The 25,463-nt window shown below is 28.6% G+C and overlaps 1 protein-coding gene across 2 annotated transcripts in view; it reads left to right on the top strand.

Moving 5' to 3' along the window:
• hiw (MYC binding protein highwire) overlaps positions 1-25,463 on the top strand; it is a 302,801-nt gene that overhangs the window by 248,602 nt on the left and 28,736 nt on the right. For both annotated transcript variants that reach the window (XM_089219243.1, XM_089219244.1), the window contains exons 36-41: positions 5,420-5,642; positions 7,344-7,517; positions 8,227-8,406; positions 9,102-9,305; positions 18,042-18,289; positions 24,431-24,780. In XM_089219243.1, the coding sequence (XP_089075369.1) occupies positions 5,420-5,642; positions 7,344-7,517; positions 8,227-8,406; positions 9,102-9,305; positions 18,042-18,289; positions 24,431-24,780 (1,379 nt within the window). The remainder of the gene's footprint in view (positions 1-5,419; positions 5,643-7,343; positions 7,518-8,226; positions 8,407-9,101; positions 9,306-18,041; positions 18,290-24,430; positions 24,781-25,463) is intronic.

A 25,463-nucleotide genomic window follows, 5' to 3' on the forward strand; every position in this document is an offset into this window, starting at 1 on the left:
ACTTAAAATATTATATGGATATTTATATTTATGGTCTTCTGCTGTTAAAAAACAAATTTACCATGAAAAATAGAACAATAATAGCTATGAATGTGATTTAAATCGTCATCAGTAGAACTAAGTATATTTTATCCAATGCTTTGAATAACGAAATAAAGTAATATGTCATAATATAATGCTACACATATAATATTATAAGTTACTATATAGTTGCTATACAATATACTTACGGATAACTTGTTGAACTACGTTGGCATATTATATCTTCAAAATGTAATTTGTTTTGTAAAATATGTGTTGTACGTTGACGTGTAAATTGTAGGCATCGTTGACACACACGCTTAGATGTTGATCTTTTTTCGACTTACAAGTATTATTATAAATTATAATATTTGTTATTATGCCTACGGTTTCTAAGTTTACTTTCACAATTCACACGTTTGGTGTGGTTTTTCAACATGCTTCGTGTCGTCTTGTTTTTTATTTCTATATCATATAAAATATTTATATATTTTCTCGTTGGATCAATAATAACAAAATGAAATACAAGCAAATAATATATTGTATCAAACATGTCATACTTAAATATACAATATAGTATAGTATTATATTAATATGGCGTTAAACTATTCTATATTTTGTCATCAATAATGATGATAACTGTAGTATTTTTAGTTTCTGTAATTTATAATTAGTGTTAGGTATATTACTATAAATACCTAACTTATATTGTGTATACAAGAAATGATGCTATAATATATTAAGTATTTACACATCCGGTATTCGCCATCAGAAAAGCAGTAAGCATGTTGTAATACCTAACGTTTATTCTAATTCTATTAGGTAGGATATAATATGTTTACAAGCATTTCATGAATTAACATTTTGAACGGATAATGAATCTTCAAACCAATGAGTAGTACGAATGGAACACTATTCCACACTACATCTCGCTACGGCACTGAGACAAGAAGACAAAAAGTACGTCTACGCTAATACTAATATATAAAGACGACTCTCGACTTTAAATTATTCAAAGTGCCTGTATCCTTATTAAACTCTATAATTCACACATGCATGTTATTAAGTCGAATTCGTAATACGACTGGACCACAGTAAGTAAAATGTGTAATAATAATAACAATATGGTCGGCGTGAACACGCGTATCCTGTTATACATACGTATAGATACATAGACACGCGAATTCGTCGTATTATTTTTTAGGCATTTTGTGTACTTTTTCGTTTGTGGCAGCTCATCGTGAATTTTATATTTTTTGTAACCGCTTATCTGTTAGGTATATTGAATTTTTTTTTCTCTGATACAATATATATAATGTTCGTTGAATCACACTTTATGGAAAATAAAAATAATAAGTTAAATGACAACAATCGCTGCAGCAGCATATATCCGTTGATCGACGATAGGTAGAATACAAAATGTGTGAGTAAGCTTTAATATATTTCCAAGCTACTTCTCCGAAAGCGGTGTTGTTGGATTATATTTTAGAGATATATTTTGGATGGAACGTATATACATTATAAATAATAGTTGATACCACTAATATGTTTAGTTTTGAGGTTAAATACGAGTAAAAAGTAATATTTCCTGGACTTATCAAATATAATCACCATGGACTTCAAAATAAACAACGTTTCATAGCATTATTGGATATTATAAATAAACATGTTGGTATACATTGAGCACCTCACACGTACGTGCGTTTTGCAAATTATCGTATTCGGACCATTAATTTTAAGATATATTTTGAACAGAGTAAACAATCATATTTGTACAATATTGTACTATTGTAAATTTCATTAATCTATATTCCATAAGCATTATATAAATCACGCACGTTCCAATCAACGCCCATTTAGTTAAATAGGTGACAGGTGTATACTTTACACTTTGACTTATTTATAACTATTTTTATTCAACCAATTCATTAGTTTTAAATGTCAAATAAATACTATTTGAATGATATTGATTTTTATGACAGGGGTTTTTGTTTAAACATTTTTTTGCGAGCAATTAAAAATACAAATTACTAATAATTCGAATCTTTAGATGACTAATACATTTTTATGAATTTACCAAATCGAAAAAAAGAGATTTAAAAAAAAGAGGAAAAAAAATATTCATTATTTTTTATACTCACTATTTTCACGCATAAATTTATTACTAAACTTTTATTACTCTCTATTTTAATAAACATCATAGTTTTCCATTCGTCCGTACACAATATTATTCAAACTTATTATATATATAACTTATAAATTATATACGCTATATATTTTATATTATGTGTATAAATATTACACAGCGTTTAAAGAGAGTAGCTTTAAACTGTATAGTTTTTAGTTGTAAAATGTTATAACATTTTAGTAACTTATTCAGTAAACATAAGTACGTAATTAATTTTAAGTTATAATAACTAAAAAATGTGCATCGTTATGACAGATTATAATATATGTTCTATAAATATATTCATATGAAAATGTATTTTATATAATTACTGCAGTCATCGCCTAATCTGTAACATCCATATAGATATATGAATAGGTATTATATTTATACATAAACAGACATATATTAATTATAATATGAATGACATTACGTTATACATTATTGTGAAAAATAATCGATATTATATTATAATTACCATGACAATGAATATGTATTAGATTCTGAACGAAGTGATGAATGTATTGATTTTACGATGATGTGTTTTTTTTGTTTTTGTGTCTGTGTACAGCATAACTATAAAAAAAAAATAGTCGAAATAATGCTTCGATTTCAAACTTTGAGGGTGGTTTCCAATGTAAAATTGAAGAGCCTTGGTGGATTATAGAGGTCAAAAGTAAACATTTTCCAACAGTTTTCAAAAAAATGGCAAAAAAACTGGAATTTTTACGCAAAACCAGTTTTCGACCAAATTGATTTTTTATATGGTTGTAATTCAAAAACTAATTACTGTAAATACTTGAAATTTTCACCAAATGTTTATGTTAGTGTTATATATATATTGTTTAATTTTCAAAAAGTTTTGACTTTTTTTGAGTTATTTATAGACAACTGAAATTTTCGATTTTTTTGAGAATTTTTTTTTGAAGTGTCGGTAAAAAAATGTTGGACGACCAAAAAAACTTGAACATTTAATACAAGGTTCCTTATAAGTTGTTCTTATTGTAGCTAAAAAAAATTAAAAATCGTTAGTCACAATTTTTTTTTATAAGGTTTTATAGTTCAAATTTTTACGAAATATGTCGAAAACGCGACATATTATAATTACCATGACAATGAATATGTATTTTTTTTGTGAGTATGCATTTAATAATAAAAAAAAAAAACGATAAGTTCTATACAATTTATGATGTACGCGCAGAAATATGAAATAATAATGATGATGATACTACTAATAATAAAAACAATAATAATAATAATAATAATAATAATAATAATAATAATAATGATAATAAGAATAATAATACTAACAATTTCATTATAATCCAAGACGATCTAAAGTATAGTAATTGCAACATGAAAAATGATATTATTATCAAGTACACAAATTAATGGGTGACAAACAGCAATACCTTCTACACGCGGGGACAATATTGTTGTTAAAGTAATTATTTTTAGCCTTTCGATATCGTTTTACAAACTTCCATCAGTCAGTGGCCTGGTTACTCGTTGTTTGTCACTCGAAAGTCTTATTATACCTATTATGTTATTATAATACGAAGTGTAAGAGGACTCACAAAAGATCGTTCCACGGTTTGTTTAAATAATATATTTTAGAAATGTATTGGTTTTAAAATGATGTGTGTTTTGTAAAAATATTTATTAATTGTTCACAGCCACTTTTTTTTAATAGAATAAAATATTTTTTTGATTTTCAACTTAGAGACTGGTTTTTTACAGAAAATTTGAATTAGTTGGTAGTATGGGTAGCCAAAAGGTTAAAATCCTTTTCATAATATAATATAGAATTACAAAAAAAAAAAGAAAAACACATAGTTCAAATTTATTTATCTATAGATTGAGGTACAATCAACATCTATAAGTGGTTACACAACTTGCAGCTAAGTGGTTTCGCAACATAACGGCTATTTCACATTGGTATCGTTTTATGAAAGTTTGTACAGTTTATGGGTTAAAAATTGTATGTAAGCTATCTGCAGAGTTATCTCTAAAGTATACCAATTATTATCAACTGCTATAATCATCCGTTACCAACCTACTTATTTATAAATATTTTAGTTATTTTTCCGAAATATAAGACTGTTCACGGTTCACGGTCGCGCTTTCGGGTCCACATCGTATCTCTGTGATTCTGCGAATCGGGTCTCAGCAGACAATGTATCACGCTCAAAATTGTAATGCCATTTTGCAAAGTTGGAATGGATAACATTATTTTTAAGCGACCAAATAATTGTAAAAACGCTGCCGATATGCGTTTAAATCTGATAACCGGTCGAGGAATAAAATCCGAAATACGAAAGAAAATTTGGTATTTTAATGTTAGACAGACTCTTGATTTATTTTCAAACATTACTATGCACTTCCAAAAGATAGATAGATAGAGAGAAGAGAGAGTGAAGAGACAGACAGACAGAATACAAAAATACAAAAATATAAAAACTTAGTTAACATGTAATCGTTTTTCTGTGCGTTGTGGGCGCGTGTTCTGGGAATAACAATATATTGATACCTAGAAGATGGTATTGTTACTGTTGTTGCTTTTTTTTTAGATATCATTTTTCATTGTTATTATAATGGACTACAATTTTTGTCTCTCTATCCTTTTTTCATCAAACATTTTAAATGACAAAACAGTGAGTTACGATGTATAATATTATAATTAATATACGCCTGTTCTACTATTAAAATATTGAGGTATAAAATAAACATAATATGTATCCGAATCCGCAATGCATGAAGTACCCATTTTTTTAAAGTTTTTTCTCTCCACTGTAAGAACTTATTTTTCCATCTTAAATCTCGTCGATGAATACTGTCGTTCAGATGTCAAATAATAACCATTTTTGTGTATAACTGCTATACCACCATAATTCATATTAAAATGTGTTGTTAATTTCAACGTATATATATATGAAACAGTTTTCGACGTTGTATCGGTTGTAAACAGAAAAAAGAGAGATGTACAAATTTTAAATGCATATGCATCATAACATACACCCTGAAAAACCTATGTTATGTCGAAAATTATGTTAAATAATATAAACCAATATAATTATATTAGAATATATAATAATAATGTATAGTTATTAATAGTAAATTATACTTGAAAAGTTAAAACCAAAAACAGTCATCTCTTATTGTGTGTTACAATTATTATTAGAAAACCAATACAATTTTTTAATTATTTATTTTCATTGTGTGTGTTTACAGTGTGGATGGAAACGAAAACCGATTTCTCAGAGAGTTCGTGGGCTGTGTGCCGCATTCTGCCGGTTGTCGATTAGCCAGGTGGCTCCAACCAGAGTCTGTCATCGAACCGGATTCTTGTGAGCTTTCGCTGTCCACGGTCGAGGTGAGGTGTGGATGGCCGGCCAAATTCACCGTCCGGACGCGTGACCAGTACGGTAATCCAGTTCAATCGATCGGGTTAAAGGTAATTAATCTTTACCTCTAAATTCCAATGCTTAACCAAGAAATGAGTTTCTTAACCTATTTTAATTGAAATGAAGTTTTGTAACAATATTCGAGTAGGTATATATTTTTTATCGCGAAAAGTAATCATTTAAGTATATTGTATTTCGACACGAGGTAAATTTCAAGAGTGTGATGTTAACAACAAATACTTCTTGTTCTGTTGCATTCCAAATTCATAGAAACTATTATCTATGTGGAAAATGCATTCATTGAATGGCAGAATTCTAACAACATGTATTCAGCAATAATGTATCAAATTATAAGTGTTCACTTTTTACTCTTTTGTAAAGGGGTGGGCGCATATTCCCTTATTTCTACCAACTGTACCATTAGAAAAAATACGGAGTCAAGTTCACGGTACATCGTTTCTTTCATTAGCGATTGAAATAGGTAAAATAATCCATTTTAATAATTGTATTACTGTCATTTTACGGGTTTTGTTATTTAAAAATACGTAAGTATATATTCTTTTGAATGTTATTTCGTTTATTATTACTTTTTAAAAGCAAAACTATTTAGTTTATTCTTTTTTATTTGTAATATGATATAACAAGCTGTGTTAATGTTTCATACAAATTATAAAATTAGTGTTAAATAAGTCATTAGGAAAACATAATGAAATATTGTGGGTTACGTTGAATGCGATTCTATGAAAAAGGTTTTAGTGTATTTAATTTATATAATAATAATAGTAATAGCAATTAGATACGTTTAACATTATTGTTTTACGCTTGGGATATTTTTACTTTTAGTAAAGCTTATTTGTTTTTTAATTGAACGTTAAAAACTCTATTTTCAATTAAAATTAATAAAATTTTATATTCAAACTTTAATTAGTATTTAAAATACACATAATACGATACTTAATTAAATTTGTGATAAAATGAACTAATGTTCGTAAAGTTGTTGAAAAACCTTCACTTTTATATACTGACAGAAAACACTTAAGCTTGCTTGCATACTTCAGTAAGCTCCTACCTATATAATATGCCTGTATAATAACTTAAAAATATATTACAATTAAAAAAATATAGTTATCAAAACTTGATTTATTTGTATTTCACGATGATAAAATTGATTAGTTCTTTGCTATCTATTCCACTCATTTCAAAATTAATTGACTTTTCGTAACGAAGTTGTCTGAAAATCTAATTTGATAATTACACGACAAACGTACATTTAATAACTTTACTAATATGAAATAAAAAAAATGTAGTTAAGTGAATAAATTTACTATTTTTTTAAAATTATTAAATTATAGGTATGTATATATCGTTAGATTACAAACAAATTGTGATATATTTAAGTTATGATATTTTAATTAAGTTTTTTGTATTGGAAAAATGTAATATAATATTCTCAGTGTTGACATTTGAATGAATTAAGGATTTATTCTGATGTACTAGATAATATGTTCTGGTATCAAATATTTTTGGCAGTGAATATTAATATTATTGTTTTTAAGGGATGTTTTTCTTGTGTATATTTCTTGTTGTTGTTATTATTAAATATTACATTGGTATTTGGAATATTTTAATCCATATGTTTATTTCATGTCCCGTTTTATCGGAAATATCTGAGATACACACTCGATAATTTTGTTTATATAGCACGCATGTAAATTAATATATTATAATAAATTACTATCTTAACACAACAGGTGGAATTTTTTACTCAATTGAATTGCAAATCCAAAGCCAACCCATACATAGACAGGTGCTCTGGTACGGTGGATGACAAGTATTTCGGCGGACACCCCGTGCCAAAAACTTATGTCCCATACGAAACGGTGGTCAAGGACAAGTTCAGATATCAAACCATTACATTCATGAAAGTATGTGGATATAAAAAACAATGAAAATATATAGCAATAATAATGTTAAATTACGTTATATTATTAGATTTATCATCATTTACCATCGTTAATTTATTTAAAATACAATCCAAAAACTTGTATGGAATTTTTATTATTAATTAATCTCAATAAGGAACCTATCGAAAGCTCATTATTGTAATCCTTTTGCTCTTGTTGGACTAGCGTAGCTATTCGTATTCGCCGTTTCCGACGTCAGCGGGTTATGATGGTAATTAATTAAATCCGCGTTTAATCAGAATAAATACAGCTTAAAGGTTTTCCGTTCGACGATTGCAACTTCAACAGTGTTAAACAAAAATATATATTTATTAATTCCGTCTCTGCGAACCATCGTATGTATATATATGTAATTACCTATATAGGTACGTGAAATATAATAGTTTATATATCATACATACACGATAACATCGGTCTATTGTTATACGGTATTATGTGCACGTCGAGATAAAAAAACGTTATTATAATATTATGTTTATTTTAATACTTCGATCATCGAAGTCGGTTATCATATAACTATAAATTATATTATTAACTAATGAAATGGATTATAAATTATGAAGAATATAATATATACTGTTCCTTATTTACTATTGTTATGCGAGCAATAACTCTTATAATATAAAAAAATAATCACTTAAAATATACGCGATTTTATAACGTATTTCAGCATTACGAGAATTATTCATTTGAAGAACTCCGTTTAGCATCACCGTCGGCAAAAGGCGACTCGGAAAAGCTGCCAATGGAGTCACAAGGCAACGGTACTTACACAGTGTACTGGACGCCGATGGCCACCGGATATTACGACATCAGGGTGGAAGTGGACGGGTATCCACTGACGAAACAGGTATTTTATATTATACAACATTTATCCATTTTTTATAATTTATCGACAGCGCCTTTTCGACAGCTCATATAAAATTATATAATTTGTTCGTGTATTAACTGAGTAAAGAACCATAGGTAATTTTAGTTAATCTTATTTCGACGTGAAAGCGATGAACGTATGGTGATTTTCAAGAGGTAGTGTGAAAATCCAACTCGCTTTACATATTATGATAATATTTATAGTCATGATAAATCAAACGCGTAGATTGGACAGCGTATCCGCCCACGCCCTTTTCACCACAGAGTTGTTATCACTAAAATCACCGGATAAACCTAAGAGAGCTCAGACGGTCTTAGACAAATGTCGAACAATCTTTCAACGGTCCAAAACGAACATCAGATTCAGGATCCTTTTTTTTTCGAACGCGATGATTGCTTTTCACAAAACGTTTATTATAAATTGCATAATACCAGCACACCCACCTACTCACCCGATTCAAATAAACGTATCGAAGAAAAAAAGTACAACTTCGACTACGTATTATAATAAAATAAAATATTTTTATACACTCGCTCGCGTCCGCTTCCGACGAACAATTTCCTCCGTAACTAAATAAATAATAATAAGTGCACAGAGCGTATCTAAAGTATTATATAATAATAACATTAAGACGAGCTTTTACAACCTTAACCACATTACCGTCGTGTTTACAGACGAAACACATCGACGTGAAAGAAGCGCCTTTCAATGGCGCCAAGCCCCCAGACCATGGACTGGCGCTGTCGTCTCCGGCTACAAAATTGCTGCAGCACGTGGGCAAATACAGCGCCGGACTGCGGATCCGCACGCACCCATCCCTCCAGTCCGAGCAAATTGGAATTATCCCTGTCAAAGGGATCATCGGGTATACCGACGAGGTGAGTGTTCCAGATAGACGGCAATGATGTGTTTGCATCTAGAATTTATAAGCTAACAATATATACATTATATACACATAATTATATAATATTATAATGTTATAAGGTCGTATGATTAGATGACTATACAGAGCGTTGAAAAATACTTTGACAAGGTTGAGTTTTTAATATTTTTGATAACAGTAGGTATATATAATTACAATTTTTATTATTATAGACAAAACGATTGTTACTTTTTAATAACAATAATAATAGTAGTAGTAATAATGTGTGATACTGAAACCCACTATCAAACAACGTTTATAATTAATAATAATTATTTATATTTTTAAATTCTAGAAACTTATTTCAAAATTAATTTTCGGAATAGTTGGGTGGATTGTTATTTCTGATCTAAACTTAAGTACTATTTTGTTTTCGTTCGCAGGTGTATGTTGAATAATATGATTTTTCTTTCAATTTACGGTATTCAAATCCTCTACAATCCATTTAAGTGTACCCAGTTTACTCTTTCTACGTGACTTCACCCTATTTCGTTTCGGTATTCTTTACTTATATTTAGTCGTTTTTTCTAGTATCAGTGGTATCTCATAAATATAATATTTCCTAAGCACATTTAAATAATCAAATTATTGTTATATGGCGTTTTGAATAGGCAATTTAGCTACACCTCTGTCGTGGGTGCATTTCTTTGGTATTAGGTTATTTCAATAGGTTACAAAAAAATAAATAAATAAATAATAATATTTACACTTTACGAATACATTGCGTATTTTCCAATAAAGACAACACGGAAAAATGATAAGACCTTTCCACCATTTACTCTTCCTCCCCATTCAGCACATTCTTACCATAACCAGTAACATATTAGACGTGTTTGTGAGTTAACAAACACGTTTATCGTCATATGTTTGGCATCGTGATTAAGTATATTTTATTTTTACTAAACTATCGCGTTCCACAGTTTTATTTTCAATTTCCGGTTTTTCCCTATGTGGCGTTTAGAACTTTAAGCCACTTAAACAGAGTTTAACATAAATACACGATGCTCTATATATATATATATATATATATATATAATATAAAAGTGAAGATTTTTCAACAACTTTACGAACATTAGTTCATTTTATACGGGCTGTAGTGTAAAAATATTTTGAGTTTAATAAGTAAACTCAAATAAAACGTCGAGTTGTGCTGAAATGACTGCCTATTTAGATATCAGCTAAAAACAATAATCAAAAACAAAAATGCAAGCAAATTGTAATCAATTAATATGTAAATTGAGTTATATAATAAACTGAATAATTTTATGGGGGAAATGCATAGTTATTATGTAAATTAAAACTATTTTTTTTTTAGTAATAAAAAATAACATTTTTATATTGAAAAGGTTTTAATTTTTAAAACGAGTAAATTAATTATTGAGATTGACTATAAGGTACATATAGCTTATATAAAATGTATAGTTATTAAGTCTATCATATTATATTATATACTACCTATCAGAATCAGTATTTTGAATTTTAAGTTACCGATTCATTTTATCAATACATTAATAAGTATTTATACTATACATATAACTATTATGTAATACATTTTTTATTTTATTGATATTATTTCAAACAGTAACAATAAGCATTTAAGTATAAAAACATTTAACTAACCAATTCGATTATTTCTTTTTACACAGATTACCGTCACAACACAATGATATAAGAACTCGATGAATAAGTAATCAATCAATATCATTATTATTTTCATATTACAGTCTAATTTTAGCCATATATATTATACTTCCAATATAACAATTATGTATAGTGTATATAATTTGGAAATATAATATATATATGACAAAAATTAGACTATAATATGAAAATAATAAAGGTATTGAGTGATAACTTAGACATTGAGTGCCCAAGTCACTGTGTATTTATGACGGATAATAGGTGTAAAAAGAAATTAAACTATTGGTTAATTTAATATTGTTTGTGTTCTTCAACGAATTCTCTTTAATAATTTTAGCGATATCCATCCTTCTTGTTCTCCAAGGAAATGGTCATAGCTGAAATTAAATAATGTTATGTATTTATTGATGAAAAAGATAGAAATTAATAAATATCGTAAATAATCATACCCATAAAAATAATTTAGGGCCATAATGCTGATTTTTACCTTTGCCTCTTTTTTTGTTGGTGCTGTAAAGTATAAATTAATACCAATAATAACTGATTATTTTATAAACATTTTATCTAAGTTTACATTTTATGAAATATTTGAAGGAATGAAAAAAAGTATTAAAATATTAGTTGTTAATAGAAATATGTTACAATATAAAAAATTACCTCGTGCAACATAAGCTTTTTTATGTGCCGTACTTACCGTATTAACGGTTTAATTTTGCCCAGGGCGCCAAATCTTAACGGCACAGTCTGGTTACATGCATTTATATGATTCACCAAAGTATCTATTTTATCTAATTAAATGTATATTGTACATGCTGTTAATACCTTATAATAATCAATAATATATATATGTATTTAAAACTATGATACGGCACGCACCGCACGCTAAATGCGCTGCTGTCTCGTAAAAATGAACTTGTTGGTATTTGGTAAATAAATAATCCTTTTATTTCTGTGTAAATATAATATTATAATATACAAAAATGAGGAGTCGGGGACCGATGGCGTAGCGGTCTTCGAAACCTTGAAAAAACACGTGAACAACGTGTTTCAATATATAATAAATACAAGCTCGTATAGTATGTACATAAATTGGGTGGGGAACGAGATCTTATCACGTCGGGGCCGCTTATGAAAGTGGCATCCGTTCCGTGAGTCTCATTCGGATAAGTGTGACCCAAACAATATAGAGGTTGTCCTGAAAAGGACAATTTTGGTTCCACGGAGACTAGTCCTAATCGGCGTGGGGTCGTATTCGTCGGTTGGTCATTGAGTCGACTTCAGGGTTGTGTGTCGCTGGTGTGCAACTGGTTGACAACTGGCGGTCGTCGGCGTTGGGCATTAGAAACGATAACGTGCAGCAAGCCTGCAACAAAGTCACTTGGTGACAATAATATAATAATATATAACAATCGGGATACGCTTCAGGTATGCCGCTGGTGGCACCTGATTGTACTATTATGTTTTGACAGTTGAGGGTTAGGATGAAGACTGATTTAAGTTTTGTAGCTGCACCGTTATATATAATGCATTTATGAGGAATTCCGGTGCTGGTTGGTTGAGTTTATTAAGAGTGATGAGAGAATGTCGCACTTTTGCAGTGGTGCGGGTTACTTGATTGGTGCGTTGGTATTTCCCTCATCAGCCTCTTGTAGCATATTATTTCTTTACAAACCACCTTCGCCAGTCAAGTTTCCCTGACAAAAGTGTGAAATTAAATTGTCAACGTGTGGTATTGTACACACTGTTGGTCTCGAAAAAGACCTTTTTATGCGCACGTGTGTATGTGCGCCGTTATAACTTTCATTTTCGCAAAAATGTTTCAATACCCAGATGGCAAGCATATTTTTGGCGTCCTTTTTTGAAGAACCTACATAAAAAAGCAACGATAAAAGTGATTAGTGATTATTGTTGTGACAATTTTAAATATCAATACTTTAATACTATTATTAATCCAACCAATATTTGTCGTAAATAATCTTTTTTTTTAATCTTAAATAGACATTTTTTTTTTTAGATTAAGACAATCTCGACATTAATTTTTCGACAGAAAATCGTTTATATTATATTATTGTACATATTAAAGTGATCATATAAAAATCATACATCACATCTAAGTGAAACTTAAATTAAATATAATATTGAAATTAAGTTATAGTTTATATTAAAGTTGTCAATATCTAGAATATAAAAATATTACTTTGTGCATCAATAGATTGACCATTGATGACACACCCCACCATTATCACTGGTGGAGAAATCGCTATGACGCTGACTGTGTAGTTGATATATGGATAAATTTCATTTAATAAGAGAACTGGTCGGTACTTCAGTTTGTATTCAAAGCGGTTCATCACCTAAAGTAAAAGGGTTTAAGTTATAATATTTACTATTATATCTAGTGTAATAATGAACATTAAACTGTATAATTTAATGAACATTAATGTTGCCAATATAAGCATATTTCGTAATATAAAATCAAACTCAACCAAAATATATTAAAAAATAAAAAATATCTAAGTAATTTAAATGTTGTATGTGTATAAGACGAAGGCAACAATTGTCCATGTGGCGTCCTCTTAACACATGAATGCTTAAAATTATCATTTTTTTTAAATAAAATATCTTAAAATATTATCCAGGAATTATTAAGATCTTGTTCGTTCTAAAAGTTTAAGTCACAATATTTTATAAAACCTAATTTTGTGCATAAATGTATTTAACTTCTACGTTTGTAAAAAATTGATTTATCTTTTCGATTATGCTGACATATTCGGCATAATTATGTGTACCTTTAAAAGTCCTCTTGCTTTTTTGTACAAAAATCGCCTGCTCATCCATACCAATCCTATACCGGCTATTGCTCCTAGTGCTATAAATGATTTTGTCTTCATCTTGAAACCCAGACAATTGTAGTTTTCAATAAGAAATAATAATTAACTCGTTCGCTATATTTTGTGTATAATAATATAGATAATATAGTAATAATATATAATAATAATATAGGTACTATAGAAATAACGTAACGGTCCGTGTAGGCGTTAAATTGTCAAATGAATATTTTAATTTATTGTTACGCAGATAATATATTTTTGGGTACCTATAGTGATGTATTTATAAATATTATGCTGTTTATATTTTCATTTAAGTCAGATAACATGATATAATGAAAAAATACCAATGCTAATGAAACTACTCAACCGATTTTAATAAGATTTTATGTTTAATGTGGTAGCTTTTATTCGACTTAAAGTATAGGTTATTATTAATTCTTCGTCGGGTGGCCCTTAATTGTTTTTTTGAATACCTAATAATGGATTTTGATGTCGAATGAAATTTACTGGTGTCACCTTGTTGAGTACCTAATTTTTATAAATTATTATTTTTTTTTACACGAAATATATTCTCGGTGACATAATAGACCATTGGGTGACAAAATTTAAATTATATTGGGTTGTATTTACATCGAAAACTATATTATTTTGCAGTGTTCATATTTTATTTTGAAGTTCTGCCTAATAACTTAATTTATTATGCTACTGTTATTAAATTGACTGCAATTCAAGTTTTGTTCTACACAATTTACTTAATCATATTTCATTTTTGCACATACTATGATTTTTTTATTAAAATGTGCTCAGTGTCTACTTCTGACATTTCAAATATTTCCATTAGATAAATTTTGAATTTTGATTTTTAACAGTTTCAATCGTATCAAAACCTATGACATTTTGAGAATTTTTAATAATAGTTTTTTTTTTATTATTATTATTAACAAAATAACATTTACAATCTGTACATAATAAAATACAATAAGCAAATATGTTTACAATTATAATAGTGACTTTGGATACATGAGAAGGGAAGCTATCCAGTGATAGGACCCATTTAAATTAATAATAGTTAATTATTAAATATTCAATTTGTAAGTGTTATTAGTCAAACTTCGTTAAAAAATAAATGTATTTTGTTCTTTCTGAATTTTTTTATCAAATCGCATACGTAGAAATATAGAATGTACCATTGCACCGTGCTGACTGTAATTTTATTTAGGTACCTCCACATATCCGTTTGGCGATAATATTAAATTATTTATAAATTAATAATACCTATGTGATTCTTTTATCATTGAACAATCATTATTTAAAAAATTACTAATGTTTTTGAAAATATTTTTTTACATTGTTTCAAGTTGTTCAAAAACCAACGTTTTTGTTAAAAAAATTTATTTTAAAATATTTTTTATCCTTATCTTTTTTTTACTTTTTTGAATGACAACATAGAGTTTTAATTTCATATTCCAAAGCAGAATATTTTTATAAGTATTTTGATTCATAAAAATTGAAATTAGGACGAGTAGTTTACCCAGCAAAATGTTTGTCCACTACTCCGCTTATCTAAACTTTAAATACTTATAACTCATAAACTACTCGTCCTAAATTCAAATTTTATGAATTAAAATACTTAGAAAAATATTCTGCTTTAGAATATGAAATTAAAACTCTATGTTGTCACTCAAAAAAGTAAAACACTTAAAAAATGGTAAGGATAAAAAATATTAAAAAATAATTTTTTTTATAAAAACTTTGGTTTTTGAACAACTTGAAACTATGTAAAATAATGTTTTCTAAAACATTAATAATTTTTGAAATAATGGGTGTTCAATGATCAAAGAGTCACCTGGTATAATACTTGTAGGATTTAAAACTTTAATACAACTACGAGTATAAACGTACATTTCGCCAACCCCCGGACATATATCAATTGCGCCGTAAATCACAGGTAAAAAAAGAAAAATTATGGGATAGGAAAAAGGTATTCATCAATTGCGCCGATCGATACTTCAATGTTATAAATTGTGTACGTCAATTGCGCCGATCGATTCTTAAATACATCATTATATAAACATGTGTAATACCTATTATTTCTGTTGATTACAAAACAGCATTGTTGTATATTTGGTAAATAAGGAACTTCCAAATAGGTTTTACAACTATGGTTTTTACGTGTATAATGAAATATGATATTTGACTATTTGTTCGACATATTTTTAATTGCCTCACAATATGATGAAGCTTATGTTGCCAGATAAGTCACTTTTATATCAAATGTTTTAAAACTTTTACAGTCATCGACTTTTTGATTATAAATTATTTAAATTGTGTGTAATGTATATATTTTTGTTTATTGTTGTCCAAATTATTATAAAAATAATATAGTTAATATAAATTATTATTTAATTAATTTATTATAATATAATATAATTTTTATAAAAATTAAAACTAACCAAGACAATCTGTGTCATTGTCAAATGCTCCGGTGCAATAATTGATGTATACCTTTTTTATAGCGGCGCAATAGATGTATACTATACAGGTAGTGTCCCAAATCCGGCGCAATTGACGAACACCGAGCCCCCCACCCAAGTATGAATTTTGATTTTTTTTTTTTGCTAAACAAAAAAAAAAATTCAAAAATCATACTGGTTGTGGGGGGGGGGGGGGCTGGCGAAATGTACGTCAATTATAATATTTTTTACTGTACAATGAATCTAATATATTATTAAAATTACAGGATACTACCATCTACCAATTACCAACACTACAATATCTACTTCTAGGCCTATGTCGCCGAGGGTATATTTCGTTTAGTAAAAAAAAATAAAGAATATCTACTTCTAAAATCAGTCAAATAATATATAGGGTGTCCCGCGAGAATTTACCCATTGCGATATCTTACGAAATAATGGAGATATCGAAATTCTGGTTTTATAATAAGATTCATAGGGATATGAACTACAATTACTTCATTTTTAAATTTATTTTAATGTTTTTGTAAAAAAATTAAGAAATATATTTTTTTATTTAATTATTTCCGAAAAAATTAAAGATGCCCATTTTGTAGAGTTTATTTTTCTAAAAATATTGACGTTTCAAAATATTATTTTTTTTAATTTCCAGATTTTTAATATTTTTTCTAGTTTTGAAGAAATAAAATATGATTATAAATTTATAACTATTAGGAATACGGAAAATATTCGGCCGGCTGTATGGGAATGCGCGCGGCGCGGCGGGTCACATGTTTGATAACATTACGGTGTTAAATAATTCGTAATTTTTATCGAAACTAAAAAAAAAATATTAAAAAATCAGAAAATTAATGAAATTAAAATTTTGAAACGTCAATATTTGCAGAAAAATAAACTCAACAAAATGGCTATCTTTAATTTTTTTTTTTGAAATAATTAAATAAAAAAATATATTTTTTAACTTTTTTAACAAAACATTAAAATAAATTAAAATATGAAATAATTGTAGTACTTATCCCTGTGAGTCTTATTACAAAACCAGAATTTCGATATCACCATTATTTCGGGAGATATTGCAATGGTTAAATCCTCACGGGAAACTCTGTATAGGTACGTAATATGTACCTATAGTATTCTTTTTACTGTCACTGTATTATTGTGTTGCTGATGTTATGCGATGGTAGAATGTTCTACTTGCAAAATACTACAACCATATATAGGTACTTTGATATAATTCAACATCTAAATATGACTGTATATAAGATCTTATTATGATAGCTTTTGTTGATTACAAACAAAAATAATTGTTTAGTAAAAATATGTTTTTCAATAATGATTATTGAATTAATTAAATTGTATATGGTTTAAAATTTTAATTATTCGTAAGTTCCTGGGAAATCTTTTCACAATTAAAATATTATTGTTGTTGTAATTGTTTGTTTTAGAGTATAATAAAACGACTTGTTTAGATTATTAAATAGTAGACTATAATTTTGGTGCGCGTAAGTATAAATTGTCCAGTTATTTATACTTAATAAATATATAAAAAAATCTGTATGTTACAGCACTATCGATTTCCATAGGTATATGATATAGTATCATGATTATGCTTAACTTATGATTCTTGGATTAACATTTAAAAAAAATAAAAAATAAATAAAACATAACATATAACATTGCGTTTATTTATTTATTTATTTTTCCATTTTTAAATCGACTCCGTCATCGTAAACATTATCTTCACAGATGAGCAACGACGACGGTGATTGGGTACTGTTAAATTCGGAATCAGTGGAACGGCATTGCCAGCGGGGCGCGCCGCATATCGAAGCGTGGTGCATGAGGGCCAACAAATATTTGAACAGCGAACAGTTTTTAGTGCCGGTGAATGGGAAAACCGGTGGATCGAAAGCTCCCACCATAGCCAAGGGAGACGACGTCAAACGTCCGGCCATCGCGATACCGGACACACCGAAGCCGCCGAATAAGGAAACGTATGTGTTTGCACAATATACATTATTATTTATTTTTTTATTTTTACGGAAGTATAATCAGTATATGCATGATCAGTGGAATTGTATTGGGGTTGGAAAACTTTTTAATTATATAGGACATAGGTAATTCTCCGAAGGTTTTTAGAGTTGTTTGAATTATAATTTCAACCTAACTGGAGAGCTTTTGGAAGGATAGTTAATATAATTAGCTGCGACATATTGATTTATTATTATGCAATTTCAATTATTGAATATTTCACATAATATTATCATGGATTAGAGAAATAAAACCAGATGGTGATACTGATATCTCTAACCTACCTCAATTTAGTAGAATCATGTATGAATCATTGATGAAATCTTGAATTGGCAATACAAACTTATGTTTTTCAAACAATACTCCCCATACCCCCCCTTTTTATTATAAATTATTTAGTGGATGATTTTATGATGTATATAGTTAAAAATTACAAATAGTTTTTTTTATCATTATGATAGTTCTTTAAAAATAGTTTTACGATAACATGAAATACACGCAATATTGGAACTGTTATTTATTATACTTGGGCAATTAATAAAATATCATTAATGTTGATAGATTAATATTAGTGGCTAAATGAGGGTTTCAACTGACTATTATACTCGTACACGTTCACGTAAATCCTTTAGTGCGATTAGTTGGTTGAGTTAGGTTACCATACGATTAACCACGTTACCGTGTTGTTGAACATAGCTGAATATTTTATGTGTACACGGCACACGCGTAAATGAAAATTTGCCTTAAAACGTTTAAATCACTCTTTGTTTGATAAGCTATAATAACGTGAACCTTTACCTATAGAATACTAAGTAAAATAACTCAAAATCTTAGAAAAATTAGAATAATCAGAATAATTTATAGTTGAAAAGGGACGTTCTCGTTTGAAAAAAAAAAGTTTGTATCTCACCAGGAAATTTCTGTAGTACCTAATTTTCAATAAATTGAAATTATGAATGTATATTGTATGTTAAAAAATTAATAAAATCAAATTTTAAATTATTTGAGAAAAAATTAGGTGAACATGTTTGGTGAATCTTCCGCGGTGATCCGTTGCAGTGTGATAGGCCTTAATCCTTGAACTGGAAATTTTAGGAGCCTGAAATTTTTCATTTTAGATTCTAAACGAAGTGATGAATGTATTGATTTTACAATGATGTGTGTTTCTTTTTTTTTGTGTCTGTGTACAGCATAACTAGTTGAAATAATGCTTCAATTTCAAACTTTGAGGGTAGTTTCCGACGTAAAAATGAATATCCTTGATGCATTATATAGATCAAAAGTAAACATTTTCCAACAGTTTTAAAAAAAATCGAGAAAAACAAAAAAAAAAATGACAGAAAAACGGGAATTTTTACGCGAAACCAGTTTTCGACCAAATCGATTTATAGAACGTACGTATTTATAGATTCTGAGCGGAGCGATTTTATCATGATGTGTGTTTTTTTTTTTGTGTCTGTCATCACGTTTTGGGGCAGTAAAAAATGCTTCGATTTTTGACTTCAGTACCTCGTTTGATCAGAAAGTGAATCTAGTTGGTACTTTGGGGGGTAAAAAGTGAAAAATTACTACTTTTCTAAATAATCGAGAAAAACAAACTAAAAATTAAGGGAAAAACGGGAAATTTTACGCACACTCATTTTTCGACAAAATCGATTTTGGTTTTTGATGTAACTTTAAAACGAATGACCATAGATACATGAAATTTTCACCGAATGTTTATATAAGTATATTCTATCCGCCATGCAAATTTCAAAAAATTTCGACTTAAGTTCATAGGCATTTGAAATTTTCAATCATTATTAGTTTTTTAAAAATGAATATCGATTAAAATTTTTTTGTTAGGCAGAAAAGCTTGAAAATTTAATACAAGGCTCTTAACATATTGTTATAATAGCAGTTGAAAAATAAAATAAATTCATAGTCACAATTTATTTTTATAAGCATTCAAAGTTTGAATTTTGACAAAATACGTAAAAATCACGAAAATTCACAAATTATTTTAAGCTAGAAATTCATAAATTTCATAATTTAAATCTAAGATTTCAAAATTTAATACAAGGCTCCTAACATATTTTTACAATGTCAGTTGCAAAATAAAAGGAATACATAGTCACAATTTTTATTTATAAGCATTTAAAGTTCAAATTTTGACAACATATTATGTGTAAAAATCACGAAAATTCGTAAATTATTTTATGCTATAAATTCATAAAAAATTTTACTTTTATATCTAAGATTTCAAAATGTAATACAAGGCTCATAATATATTTTTACAATAGCAATTGAAAAATAAAAGAAATATATATTTACAATTTTTATTTATAAGCATTTAAAGTTCAAATTTTGACTAAATACGTAAAAATTAACGCAATGTTCAAGTTATCTTAGATAGAAATTCATAAAAGTTTTCCTTTTTAATTCTATACGTCCGTCAAGTTGGCACCGGCACTTTCTCCAAACAACTCAAAATTGGTATCAAAATTTTGCTACGAATTTGCTACATTTTGCTACGCTATTTTTAGAATTTGCTACTATTTGGTTTTTCCGGAAATCCGGAAACAAACATGCCAGTGCTATCTTAACGTAGCACCGGCACTTTCTCCAAACAACTCAAAACGGGTATCAAAATTTTGCTACGAATTTGCTACATTTTGCTACACTATTTTTAGAATTTGCTACAATTTGGTTTTTCCAGAATCCCGGAATATCGAAAATTTCCCAGCACCGGCACTTTCTCCAAACAACTCAAAATTGGTATCAACATTTTGCTACGAATTTGCTACATTTTGCTACGCTATTTTTAGAATTTGCTACAATTTGGTTTTCCCAGAATCCCGGAAAATCGAAAATTTCCCAGCACCGGCACTTTCTCCAAACAACTCAAAATTGGTATCCACATTTTGCTATGAATTTGCTACATTTTGCTACGCTGTTTTTGGAATTTGCTACCTCCTGGTTTTCCCAGAATCCCGGAAAACAGAAAATTTCCCAGCACCGGCACTTTGACCAAATACCATGATATTCCGGATTTCCGGAAAAACCAAATAGTAGCAAATTCTAAAAATAGCGTAGCAAAATGTAGCAAATTCGTAGCAAAATTTTGATACCAATTTTGAGTTGTTTGGAGAAAGTGCCGGTGCCAACTTGACGGACGTTAATTCTATGATTTGAAAATTAAATACAAGGCTCCTAACACATTGTAACAACAGCAGTTGAAAAATATTAAAAATATATAGCCACATTTTTTTTTACAAGCATTCACATTTTAATTTTGACAACATACGTAAAAATCATGAAAATTCGTAAATTATTTTATCCTAGAAATTCATAAAAAATGTTCCTTTTATATCTAAGATTTGAAAATTTAATACAAGGCTCTTAAAATATTTTTACAATAGCAGTTGAAAAATAAAAGAAATGCATAATCACATTTTTTTTTTTTACAAGCATTTAAATTTGAATTTTGACAACTACGTAAAAATCACGAAAATTCACAAATTATTTTAAGCTAGAAAATCGTAAAAAATTTTCTTTTTAAATCTAAGATTTGAAAATTTTTAATAATCTATAATAATATATCCTAGACAGATAAACCGTCTCCGTTCAGAATCGTTTTTCGTATACAATGATACCTATCATTGCATTTAAATTTAACCTGCCCTAGTCAGAGGTCCACCCCTCCTCCCAATATACAGCAAAGCGAAACTCACTTACCCGCTTCTTTTTATATATTGTTATTAAAATGAGAAATGACAAAATTGCTATTTTTTGCTTCATCAGATCATTTAATTTTGACCATATTTGTGTATCACAAGCTATAAATAAAATTACCTTTTACGGTTTTACTGGTCTCCAGAACTAGTGGGATAATAATTATATCGTACAGTTTAGATATTATGAAAATGTAATTAAAAAATAAATACCAAGTTAAAATTGGACAGTATTTTCACTTTAATTCATATTATAATTGTACATTTGTTATAGAACGCATATATTTTAAAAAATACAAAAAGATGATTATTATTTTTTTCATCTCTTTTAGTTTTCTTATAAAATGTAAAACAATATTAAAGTTTTTTAATCAAACTTTGACATGATTTGGAATTGCTTAGGCATTTTTATGGAACAACCAAAATCAATAATTTGTTTTCAATTATACATTCAAATTTATAAGTGTTTTAATTCCTTGGTGCACAAACTCAAATAAATATTTGGGGCGACCTTTTTTACGTTTCCATTATTATTATACGAGTGTGTATAATATTTGAGTGCAATACATAATTTAATTATGCAAAGCATATTCTTATTTGATTACTAGCTCCAGATTTTAATTGACATAAGTCTAATTGAAAAACAAAACTAATTTAATTGTATACTTAAGATACACATACATTTTTTTTTACTCAAATGTATGCAGTTTTGTGCATCTATAAATCCGTAACTTCAAATTTACGTATTAGTATATTGTGTTATTTTTAGTCGTTAATATGAATGCGTGTACCTAGAAAAATGCTTGTATACGTATACCGGAAGTATTTGATTTTGAAAACCCCGTTAAAATTAAAATAGGTTCAGTTTTATACGCTTATTATTTTATTAAAGTAACAATAAAAACGTAAATATTATTATGGATATTATCAGTGTTTATATTGTTGCGAATAAAATATTTCTGATGACGAAAATCAATGCAAAAACGCAATATCGTCAGTTTTGCAATTTATTTGACAAACAGATGGCCGTGTATATAAATTATAATATATTATACTAGAGTTTAATGACGGCCATAAAGTCCATAATACAATTTCTAATAGCAAATACAAATGGCTTTAATGGACACTAAAATGTGGACTCTGAATTTCCAAAATACAAACTTATTGCATAAACACCTATACTATTTGCATAGGTATATTATATTATTAGCGTATACTCCAAATTAATTTTTCTTTAAAGTAAAAATTATTAGTGCACAAATGTCATATGTGCGTTAAACATACTAGGTACACAAAGTGATAGTACTCGCTGCACATGTGTTATATTTTTCTTTGACTTCTATTAATATTCGCTAATGTTGACATATAAATGTATAAATGAACGGGGAAATTTACAATGCATGATATTGTTTTATTTATGTGCATGCGTATTAATTTTGTGTATAACTTTTGCGTGATTTATATAAATAAATAATTTTCAATCTATAATTGATATAATTGACAATCAATATTATCTATCAGAATAAAAAAAAAATCGAGAAAATGTTCACTCCCATCGATATTGGCATCGGAATGACTAATATAATATACCTAGGTACATATTTGCATATTTTATTTTATGACTTATTATTTCCATCAATTCTCCCAATGCATCATATATCCGTTAATAAACATATATATTTGTTTATTATGTAAATGATCATAATACGAGGTTTCAACGTGGTAGCCTGCTTAAGTTATTTGAATGTCGTCAACACTGAATTATGATTTATAAAATTAAACTGATTTTTGATATATATTAATGGTTAATTACACAAATATTTTGCTACAAGTATCTATCCTGGAATAAGTGCATCATCTATCAGCCCGCCTCTAAATGTTGGATTCAAACTAAGTGTTCGCGCCACATGAAGTATTTTTCGGTGGTGTTGTCTCGGTCTGTTTTAACGTGATATAGTAAATTTACAGTTATTAAATACAGTTTAAATTAGACATTAAATTGCGTCGATTTTTTCTTAATTTGACATGCACATTGTTTAGGGAGGATTGAAAAAAAGGTGCGAGTTATTTTGTGCTTTTATGAGACATGTCTCATCATATTTTTAGTTTTATTTTATCTTTAAGTAATCTTTATAAACACGTACGTAATCGTCCACCGAAAACTCGTCATCGTTGCTGGTACTTAATTTAGAGTTTGATTATTTCAGGTGTGATATCGTCTAAATATTGTGCCAATAATATTGTCATTAAGTCTATTTTTTAAACACCTCGCCATGACCTAAATATTCACACCTGACCACTACAGCGTATAATATCATGTTTCTCCTTATAGTCCAATATAATTTGTTATTTTTGTAGCACTTGCTTGCAATAATTATTACTATCTTGCAGGTTTAAGTCTTCATCGATTCTTCCACTGCCACCACCGCCTCCGCCACCACCACCACCAATGCCATCACCTGACCACTCGGTAGGGCAGCTAGTTGACTACAAAGTCGTGGTGTGTGGTGCCTCGGGACACAACATCCGTAATCAGCCAACCTTTAAGGCCACGCCGGTCGGTATGCTCGTCCAGGGAAACATTGTTCAGGCCGTAGATAGAGTGGCCAATGGTGAGGGCGTGTGGATTAGACTTTCCGACCAGTGCGCTGCAGCTCACTGTGGCGTTTCGTGCGCGACAGCCTGGTCACTGGCAGCTGACACGTCGCAAGTCATCTACTTGAAACCGGAAAAGGATCAAAGTAAGTTTTAATGTTATATAATAGGTTTTTTTTCTCTAAGAAATAATTACTCCAACATCATAAAAATCGAATTTTTGTGAGTGCGTTTTATCTCGCACTGTTGAAGCGTGGGTCTTATAGAGAGAAAACAAATATTGATCTGAAATCCTCTTAGTGCTAATTTTATGAAGTAATTATTATTGTTAAAATTATTGTGTATTTTTTTCTGAAGCTTACGTCTACGGTGTAGATCGTTAAACATTCCATACTCTAATTTGTTTTCTGGGAGAATGTGGTTACTTCGTGCATACAATAAGAGTCAAGGAGTATGAATTTGGATTGTGGTTGTGGGAGAACGATGCGTTTTGGTTTTTGTGCAATTCCATTATCTTTATGAATGGAGAGTTATTCATGGTTGTAATATGATAAGGTACACCATGAAACGTTCTCACATACAATTAATATACATATATAGTATACAAGGCGATTCATCCAGCATGTTCATCCCCATTTTTTCCTTAAATAATGAATTTATTCTAATTCAAATTTTTGGAATTTTTAAAGACCATGTTTTCAAATTCTTAAGATATTCTGTACTATTTAAGGAGTATCCTGGGGCGATACGAACTTCTGTTTGTCAAATGATAACCCTCCATTATACTGTTAATTATTAAATATTTTTAGTAGATAGTTTTTTTTAAACA

The sequence above is a fragment of the Diuraphis noxia genome, unplaced genomic scaffold (assembly GCF_037042655.1).
Source record: "Diuraphis noxia isolate RWA-SAM2 unplaced genomic scaffold, SU_Dnox_SAM2 contig0002, whole genome shotgun sequence".
NCBI lineage: Eukaryota > Metazoa > Arthropoda > Insecta > Hemiptera > Aphididae > Diuraphis > Diuraphis noxia.